Below are 9,874 nucleotides of genomic sequence, written 5' to 3'. Positions count from 1 at the left end.
ACTACTCGACTTGATTATTCCGTGTCCTGCTCTCTGATATTGGTGAGAAGACAGCCCACCCTTGCTCTTTGTGACAGCCTTTGAGGTCCTTCCCGTGGGATACCATGCACCGTGTTTCTGTGTTTCTATTATCATGAGATTGATGGTGTCACAGCACAGGGAAACGAAGTGGGGGACAGCATGAACTAGCTCTCATGGGCAGATTTTGTAAGAACTGTTCCCGTTCTCTAGGGGCTTCCTTTTTCTTACAGAAATTGACCTCCATGAATCTATCCTATCTGCACAGAGATGTGGCAGTGAGGTGCAATCAAAGGCGGGCTCAGTTGCTGAAAGTTAAGAGGAGGAAGCATCCATTTCCTCTGCTTTCTTCACAGTCCTGATGGGGCAAGAGACAGAACCAGAAAGAGCACTGAAGGTTCCCGTCTCGGCCACCCCGATGGCTGCCTCAAGCCCCTTCCCTGGGCCGCTGTGTGTGATCCAGCTGCTGCTCCTTCTCTTGGAAATCCTTGGTGAGTGTTTGCGGGCAGAAGGTGGACTTTCTCCTGAGCTCCTGCGCTCAGTTTTCCAGCTGCAGGGTGGTTACTGGGGCAATGCCTAACTGGGGGGGGGGGGGGGTGGACAGGTGCCCCTGCTGGTTCTGATGCCGGGTTTTGGCAAGATGATTTTGGTGGGGACATCGTGTGCTGCTCCCGCTGCCTGGTCTCAGGGGCGTCTCTGAACCAGACAGGTAATACTTCCGGCTGCTCCAGGAGGGCAGGGGGCCAAGCCATGAGCCCTGGGAAGGCAGCAGCAAGTCCTTGCCGCACGCACTGAGCGGCTCCCACGTGCCAGCTGACCCAAGGTGCCCCAGCAGCACCCCAGCTGCCATTGCGAGCCACTCCAGGTTCTCTGTGGCTCGACGCTCCCACCACAGGAGCCTGCAAAATCCAGTTGGACAGCCCCCCGCAGCCCCCTCAAAGGGTCGTAGCAAAGCAAAGTTTTGTGGGCAAGGAGCTTGCACACTGTTGGGAAATCTCGGAATCACAGACCAGAAGAATGTATGTTCAGATTCACACAAAAGACCCGACATTCATGAGAAGGGGAGGATAATGGGGAAGTGCAAAAATATAATGCAGAAACACCAAGAAATCATTATAGCCATCAGGAAAAACATCATGGCACATCAGAGTCTTGAGAAACAGATAATAAAAAAATCAATCAGCAGTTAAACATTCTAACAGGCTTCAAAGTTTTGTTTTTTGGCTCTGGCCTCTTGGCAGAGCAGCAGAGCAGCGGAGGCACAGGCTGGGAGAGAGGGCTGCATGGCCAGGGGACCAGTGAAGGCAAGGCAGGAGCTGGGCAGGGGGGCAGGGGGCCAGGGGCAGCGGAGAGGAAGGGGGCGGGGCCAGGAGGGAGCAGGGGGCGGGGCCACCGGCCGGAGGGACTGATAAGGCGTCCTCCCTGTCTGCGTCCCTTGGCTGTGGCCCGGGCTGCCCGGGGACTCCCTTCCCTGGGAGGCTGAGGGTTTTGCTTTCTTCTCTTCCCAAGGCTGAACACGCCCAGTGCTTCGCCTCTTCCCACAGGACCAGTCCAACACCCTGAAACGCAACTCGGAGGGCTCCCAGTGAGCGCGCTGCAAATGTCCAGAAGGACAGGAGGGGGCTGCGGGGGGACGACGGAGAGGCAGCTCTTGCAGGGACGTGGGCTGAGCAGGGGAAGGCCGTCCGGCGAGTGCCAGGGGGCCAGCTCCCAGCCTGGCTTCCCCTCCCCTGCCCCCATGCCCACCGCTGTCTCGGCGCTGACGCCTCGCTCCCCCCCTCCCCTCACCGCTGCCGCTGTCGGCACTCCAGGCGTGGGCAGAGCACCCCCAGACAGACCGCACGGGGGGTCCTGTGAAGCGTGGCAAAAGGGTTCAGGGTTCGAGTCCTCGCTCAGCCATGAAGCTCACCGGCTGACATTGGGCCAGTCACAGACTCTCAGCCCAACCTACCTCGACGGGCTGTTGTTGTGGGCATAAACATGGAGCTAAGCAAGCCGCCTTGGGTTCCTCCCAAGAGGAGAAAAGGGCAGGAAGGCAGCAGAATAAGAAGAGCGGCAGCCGCGGTAGTTCAATGCTTGGATGCTTGTGAGCTGGACTGAGCGGAATGGGGGGGGAGCTGCGCTCGCTTGGATCCCGCGAGCTCCATGGACCCGCCCCTGCGTCCCGCAAAGTGGCCTTGGACGGCATAAACGGACGGGGTGAAATTCCTTTTCTGCAGGTGCCGCGGCCCAGAAGCTGGAGGTGCTGCAGTCCCAGGGACCCGTGTCGGTGTCCGTAGGACAGACCCTCACGCTGAATTGCATGCTCAGGGGGGATCCCGTGCCCGGAGGTGTGCGGTGGCACAAGGGCTCAGACCGGCAACAGCCCCCGATATATAGCCAGAAACAGCCCTTTCCCCGCCGGGTGATCAGGGTCATTCCTGAGTCAAACACGGACTTCACCATCCGGATCACAGACATCCGACCTGAGGACGCAGGCACCTATTTCTGTGTGAAGTACAGATTAAGAGTCACGGGGGAATCGGAGCAGGCGTCTGGAGCAGGCACGGAGGTGTCGGTGATCGGTGAGTCGCGCCCGGACTTATTTCAAAAACCTGGAAGCAAAAGACAGCACAGTGCCTGCGCTGCAATAAAACCCAAGATATTTTCTCTGGGGTTTTTTGGAGGGTGGGGAGGGGGTTGCATTGACAGAAGACTGTTTTCAGGACTTCAAATTTAAATGTGGGTATGGCGGGGGGGCAAAGATTCTCCGTGCCTTTTCTGCTCCCCTTGCTCAGGTCTGAGCTCCCCTTTTCTGCAGCAGAGCCCAAAGGCAGCGGCTACTTCCTTGAAAGTCTAGACTTCACTGCAAGCATTTGTGGAATGTGTTTGGGTAGCCCTTTTGTAAACTCGGGTGGGGAACCGCCTCGATTCCGGATGCCTTTTCCCTGGTGGGGAAAATCAGCGGACACTGTGCCTGGTTTCTCATTTGTTGGAGAGGGAGAGGATTTGAAGGGTCGGAAGCGACCCAGGAAGCTTCAGTGACCGAGTAGAACAGAAATGAACGCAGCAAACGAAAAATGTGAAAACTGCTTTGCAGATGTGTGCAGACGCACTTGCGTGAGCAAAGCTGAATGGGAATCTGGCTTTAAAAAAATCAATTTTGTCAATGAGCAGAGGATGGAGAAGGTGCTTGACAATCCATGAAGCGAATTGAAGACGTCTGATGATCCACGAGACAAAGCAGGTTTAGCAGGACCTACAGATCCCTAGTGGGGAGCAGGTGTAGAACCCCTTTCCTGCCCGTTGTTTCCCTTCTCGCCGAGCTCGGTTCCCCCGGTGTGTATTTCCTTGACTGGAAAGAAATCAGAATCGCCAAGCTAGCTCTCCCGAGATGTCCTGGCCAAAGGCCTCAAATCCAGGGCCTGATCCACGCATGGGGCAGCCACAGCGGCCCCCCCGCCCCCCGCCCCCCAGTACTGGAGCAACAAGGGTGGTGGCGGAAGAGCTGCTGGCGCGTTTCTCCCTGCCCGCCGTGAGAGGTGGGGCTGGAAGGCCAGCACCCCTGGGGGCACTGGGGCGGCGGGGGCTGCCCAGCACGGCCCCGTCCATGCGCTCGCAGGTCCCCTTCCGGCATGTGCCGTGACCCCAGCAGCCCCGCCCTTTCTCTCTGCGCTCTGCGCCTGCAGAGGGGTTCTGTGGGCCATGGCGCACCTGTTGATGTGTGGTCGGTGTGTGTGTGTGTGTCCCCCGCAGCTACGCCATCCCAGCCCGTCATCACTGCCCCCTCCGGCCGAGTGGCGCCAGGAAGCACCGTCGCCTTCAACTGCTCCACAGGCGGATTTTATCCCCGCGACATCACAGTCACCTGGTTCAAGGGCAGCTCCGAAATCAAAGCCTCGGACACCGACACCGTCGTTCTGCCTCTAGGAGATAACATCACCTACCAGGTCTGGAGCACTGTGAAAGTGCAGCTCTGCAGAGAGGACCTGATGACCCAGCTGCTGTGCAGGATCACACACAAGGCCGTTGTTGGCACCTTGGAGCAAAGTTTTCGGCTTGCCGATGTCCTCCGAGGTATGGGACAGGTGGGGCTCCAGGTGCCGGTTTGGGAGGAGCTGCAAGGAAGGGGACAGGTGCAGGTCCGGGATGCCAGGTCAAAGGAGCGGGCGCGATTCCCTCCACGCCACGCTGCTTTCGCGTTACTTGAAGCCGTTTGGTTGGCTTCGGGGTCCCGCAGGACAGACCCTCACGCTGCCTTGCACGCTCAGGGGGGCTGCCGGGCCCAGAGGTGTGCGGTGGCACAAGGGCTCCGACCGGCAACAGCCCCCGATATATAGCCAGAGAGAGCCCTTTCCCCGCCGGGTGATCAGGGTCATTCCTGAGTCGAGCACAGACTTCACCATCTGGATCACAGACATCTGACCTGAGGACGCAGGGACCTATTTCTGTGTGAAGTACAGATTAAGAGTCGGGGGGAATCAGAGGAGGCGTCTGGAGCAGGCACGGAGGTGTCGGTGATCGGTGAGTGCGCGTGAGGAGGGACACGCGACCGGCTTGGCTCGCTTGCCAGTGACGGAGCGCTCGGGGTGCGGGACGCTGAAGAAAGCCCTGGCAACGTTTCTGCAGAACTCGCCTCTCTTGGGGGCTTCCTCTGTCAAGGGAGCTTGCTCTGCTTTGGAGGCTGGTTCCCAGCAGCCGGAGCGGCCCATCCCCACTTCTCCCTGCAGTCGGACCACCAACGGGTGGCTCCCGAGAGAGAAGGGCAGTGATGTGTGGGTTGGTTGCTGCATACACCCAAAGGTGTGAGGGACCTCAGATCACGAAAGTGGGATGTATGGTTGGATGGAGGTGCAGAATCCTGAACAGCAGAGTTCAGAGGGGCCGGGGAGACCTTTGGGTCTCACCCACTCCCAGCTAAACCGCCTCCCCAGCTGGCAGATTCAGGCCAAATCCAGCCTTTCTGGATTGCCGGTGTCACTGCCGCTGGCTTCCGAGAACGTTCTGCACACATTCCTCTCCGGAACAGGCTGTGCAGTCATTACTGGACCCACACGCTCATCAAAGCCATTGTCTTCTCACTCTGTTGTTCTGATCATAATCAACAAGCAACCATCAGGTGGTAACAGTCTGTGGAACTGAAAACCAACTAGTGTGTGGATTAAAATCACTACCTCTGTCTCTGATGGTGATTTAGCACCAGGCCAATTTCAGAGAGTGCAAATCTGGGTCTGTTGTGGGTTCCTCTGACATGCCTTGCAGTAGGAACTTTAGAATTCAGCCTGAACCCTTTCCCCACCTACTGCTTCTCCTCTCCAAATTGCACACTCCAAATCCTCAGCTCCTCGGTGGCAGACCCTCGAAACCACCAAGGTGACTGCGGGGCACTCAGGCCTGCCCTTGAAATGCTAGAAAGCAAGCTGGACCATTCCTCTTCTTGCTGGCCAGCAGCCCAAAGAGGACAGTGCTTTAGCCTTTCTTCTCACACCCGCGGTTCAGAAGCGATTGACGTGGGTGGTCGCTGAGGGACGTGACGTCATCCCCAGCTCATGGTGACCCTTCGAACGAAATTCCTCCACAACCTCCTGCCCTTGACTAGGCTTGGGACGAGCGCTTTCAGAATCCGTCCCTCTTGCACTTCCTCTCTGGTTGTGCGCACGTGCGCCACGGCACCTGCGCTTTTGGTTTGCTGGCGTTGAGCTTCTGGAAGGGCCTCATGCCTGGTCTTAACCGACAGGAATTTTCTTCATACCACGTGATTCTGTTTCGGAGGTTGTTGTGCTAGCCTGGAAAGAAGTCGTGTGCATTTTAAAAAATCTCACAGGCAGGAGGAAAGGCTCGGAATTCCTCAACATGGTAAGGCGTGGTGGGCCATGAAATGCTGCCGGCACATCCATGCTCTTGTCAGGGGAGCTGGGGCCTCTCCGGCAGCGTCTCGCCTTGGGACCTCCTCCTCAGTGGGTCTCCTGTCTTCTCCTTCAATGGGTAGCTCGGCTGCTAATGCGGACTGGCTCACAAGACCCCATTTGGCCCGTGTTCCACCAGCTACACTGGTTACCGACTGAAGTCTGGGCCCAATTCAAAGCAAATTGTGGCACTAACCTATACAGTGTAAAGCCCTAAATGGTAGGCCTGTCATGAGCCGACTGGAGCCGGGGTCAGACTAGATGGCCCAGGAACCCCCTTCTGACTCGCTCTGTTTCTAAATGGCTTGAGGCCAGGTTATCTAAAGGAGCACCTGTCTCCATAGGTCCCTACCCAGTCCCTAAGATTTTCTATGGTGGTCCTTCTCCAAGACCACCCCCTAAAGAGGTGGGGGGGGGAGATGGTTGGGAAAAGAGCCCTCTCCGTGGTCATACCCCACCTGTGGAACAGGCTCCCCAAGGAGGTGCACCTGGCACAGTCCTCGCTTGCTTTCAGGTGCCAGGGGAAGGCCTTTTTATCTGCCAGACATTGCAATAGAATTGTTTTGTTTTATTGTTTTTATGTGAACTGCTTATGCTAGTATATTTATTTCCATGAGGTGTCAGTGTTTCATATTCAGTTTTAACTGATTTTATTCTTTGCACTGTTTTTACTCCTGCTTTATGTTTTTTATGCTGTAAACCACCCAAAGATCCCCATGGGCGATGGGGAGGTATAAAAATGTATTAAACAAACAAACAAGCAATCAAATTCTCCTTGCAGATCAGTGCCTGCTCTCCACTCTCGGTCTCATCATTGGGCTTGTCCTGGGCAAGACTGTAGCTGCTGCTTTTCTCTTCTACCTTTTCCTGAAGAATCACACGGGGCACATGGGATCTGGGGCACACAGCCATGCGCCCCCAGCACAAAGCATTCCTGGGCCTTTCTGACGTCTCCTCTGCTGCCATCTTGCCCTCCCCACAGATGGGTGGAAAGGGGCAGGATGTTCACTGAAAGAGCGGCCCAGACTCACCGTACGAAGTGAACACCGGGGGGATCCCGCTTGCTGGAGCAGCAGGAAAGAAGTTGGCCATGTCCAGCTGGAACGACTTCCAAAGGGACTCTAACAAGGCTGCCGAACGCTTCCGTCGGGGAGCCAGACGGACGGGGGAGTGCGGCCCCGCTGGTCCTCCTGGGCCTCTCACTGGCGGTGGATGCCGTTTGGTGGCGTCCTTCTGGACAGGTTGGCTGAGCTGGGCACAAGCAGAGGGCACGGCTTCGCGGTGGTCCCGCTCCTGCTTGGCCGGCCGTGTCCCGAAGGTGGTGCAGGGGGGTTGTGGCTCTGGGCAGTGGACATGCGCCGTGGTTTTGCAGGGCTCTGTGCTCTGCAACCTCTCCATGACGCCTCTGGGTGGGGTTCCTCAGAAGGTGTGGGCTGAGTTGTCATCGGTTCGCTGGCGACACTCCGCTCTACCTTTCTTTTCCGTCGGACGCAGGTGTGGCGGTGACCATCCTTAACCGCGGCCTGGCTGGGGCCAAGGGCTGGCTGAGGGCCGATAAATTGGGGCTTAATCCAGGCTAGACAGAGACACTGTTGGGGTGGAGGGGTCACCTTTTCAGATGGGCAACTTCATGCTTCTCCTGGCTGGGGTCACACTCCCCTTAAAGGACAGGGTTTGCAGCTTGGGGGTGCTCCTGGACCCCGAATTTTCCCCGGTATTCCAGGTGGATGTGGTGGCCAGGAGCACCTTCCATCAGCCAAAGCTGATATATCAGCTGCAGCTGCATCCGGACAGGCAGGAGCTAGCAAGAGATCCACGCACTGGTAACCCCTCTCCTGGACTGCTGCAATGCGCTTTACATGGAGCCTCCCTTGAAGACAGTCTGGAAACTTCGGTTGGTCCCAAACAGGGCAGCTTGACTGCCAATGAGGCCTGGCAGATTGGGTCATGAAAGCCAGGCCTCCCCCACCCTCCCTGGCTTCTGATTGAGGTCTGGGTCCAATTCCAGGTGCTAACCAGCGTGGGGCCAGGGTGCTTCAAGGAGCACCTCTTCCTGTATCAGCCTGGCTGGCACCTTAGATCCTCATCTGAGGCTTTTCTGGGGGAGCCCCCTCCTCAGGAAATAAGGAGGGGGTGACACAAAGAAGGGCCTTCTCAGGGGTGGCACCCCAAGTTTGGAACAGGCTCCCCAAAGAGGTTCACCTGGCACTCTCTTTATACTGTTTTGGCACCACACAAAGACAGCATTTTTATTCTTAACTTGCTCTTACTGGCATTTTAACAATGGGGTATGCCTCTTATGAAATTACTAGGCCTGATAAGTTTTTTATCATCTTATCATTTTGTAATTTTACTGTTTAGTTTCATTTCTGATTTGTGTTTTCATATTGTACTGCATGGTTTTATTCTTGTAACCTGCCCAAGGAGCCATGTGCCTTATGGGCAGGTGAGAAATAAAATAAACAAACAGCACGGGGAAATTATTTGAATACAGGTGATGAACGAATAAAATTAGTGGAACAACTACGGACTGTTTTGCTGCTGAATGTTTCTGAAGAGGAATGAACCCCGATGTGGCCCAGAGCTCCTCGAAGGCTCGGATCCACGGTTCCTCCTGATGCAACTCATTTTCCCAGACTTCTCCACCGGCCAGTGGTCCATCACCAAGGGTCCAGGGCAGGGAGCCCCCCTCAGTGGCTTTTCAGGGGATACAGGAGAGGACAATATGGCCAGGGGGTTGGAGACACCCCTCGGCAGGGGGAGGCCGCGAGGTGTGTTGGCTGGCAACTTCCATCATCCTGAGACAGCACGGCAAGCCTCAGGAGATGGGACTCATCCCGGGTCAGGCGACGGTTTATCCAGTCCCACGGTCTGTTCCCACATGGCCAATCAAATGCTCTCAAGAAGGGCACAAGCTGGACCCCGGTGCCACAGCACCCTCCCACCCATGCTCCCCAGCAGCTAGTGTGCCCAGGCGTGCCACTGATCCTGGAGGCGGCCTGGGGCCGTCAGGACGAGCAGCCATGGTGCGTCTGCCATGAACTGTCCAGTCGCCATTAAAAGCAGCCCAAATGGGCGACCGCCACTGCCTCCCATGGAGGGGGAGTCCACCATGTCCTTATGCATGGAGCGACGAAGCGCTTCTGGTCTGTCCCAGATCGCCTCCCACTCCATCACTGAAGGCCCGCAGGCTGCGACACGATTTATCTGTCTATTTATTTAAAACTTTATATACTGTCCACTACTGAGGTCCTGGGACGGTCTTACAATAAAACAGTGAAAACATAGAAGCAGAGCGAGTCGGAAGGGGCCTCCTGGGCCATCTAGTCTGACCTCCGGCACCAGCCGGCTCCACTCACGACATGCCCACCATGTGCATGTCCGGCCTATCCTTGAGCACCCGCACCGATGGGGCCTCAACCTCCTCCCGTGGAGCACAGCATCCAAGTCGATTTTCTATACAAACCCCACATTAAGATCAGACACAAACCTTAAAATAATGGGAAAACAAAAAGGTTTTAGCCTGGTGCTGAAAGGAATAAAATAAAATAAGAGGATGAGAAAGAAAGAGATGCAGCTCCTTGCCCGCTTTTTCCATACCATGAATCATTTTGTATGTCTCTGTTGTGTCTCCCCTTCTTCCTTTGAAGGGCACCAGGTTGGGGAAGGCTGGTACAAAACAATAGATCAGCAGCAAGAGGCATGTTTACATGCTTTGACATGCGGCAGCGTCGTTTCGCATCAGCTGTGATTCTATTGGAAAAGTTCCCTTCTGCGTTAGAGAGAATCAGAGCGATGCCTTCCACCTGCGGCTCTGACCGTGAGCACTAATAAATTACTCTATAAACTATTTTAGCTATTTTAACGCTATAAAAATATTTCATAGCTTAAGAGCACATTCCTGTTGCCCTTGCAGCAGATGCTGGTCGGCCCCCAGACTGCCTCCAATTCAAAGTGGGGAGCTGATTCCA

At 55.9% G+C, this 9,874-nt stretch overlaps 1 protein-coding gene across 1 annotated transcript; it reads left to right on the top strand.

Annotated features, from left to right (window-relative positions):
• Positions 1-389: 389 nt before the first annotated feature.
• LOC123036507 (signal-regulatory protein beta-1-like) lies at positions 390-8,412 on the top strand. Its single transcript, XM_044455807.1, has 4 exons — positions 390-509; positions 2,238-2,582; positions 3,754-4,074; positions 6,685-8,412. Exons 1-4 carry the CDS (start codon positions 437-439, stop codon positions 6,849-6,851), a joined length of 906 nt encoding a protein of 301 aa, XP_044311742.1. The 5' UTR covers positions 390-436; the 3' UTR covers positions 6,852-8,412.
• Positions 8,413-9,874: the final 1,462 nt, after the last annotated feature.

Source organism: Varanus komodoensis, unplaced genomic scaffold (assembly GCF_004798865.1).
Source record: "Varanus komodoensis strain SLA01 unplaced genomic scaffold, ASM479886v1 scaffold8, whole genome shotgun sequence".
In the NCBI taxonomy this organism is placed as follows: domain Eukaryota; kingdom Metazoa; phylum Chordata; class Lepidosauria; order Squamata; family Varanidae; genus Varanus; species Varanus komodoensis.
The sequence above is the reverse complement of the archived record's forward strand: the minus strand, read 5'-3'. Positions and strand labels throughout refer to the sequence as shown.

What these genes read in the sequence shown, in the direction of transcription:
- LOC123036507 (XM_044455807.1), top strand. Translation starts at nt 437, where the DNA reads ATGGCTGCCTCAAGCCCCTTCCCTGGGCCGCTGTGTGTGATCCAGCTG. An exon ending in CACGGAGGTGTCGGTGATCG is followed by an intron (nt 2,583 to 3,753) that starts GTGAGTCGCGCC and finishes TGTCCCCCGCAG; the next exon opens with CTACGCCATCCCAGCCCGTC. An exon ending in GCTTGCCGATGTCCTCCGAG is followed by an intron (nt 4,075 to 6,684) that starts GTATGGGACAGG and finishes TTCTCCTTGCAG; the next exon opens with ATCAGTGCCTGCTCTCCACT.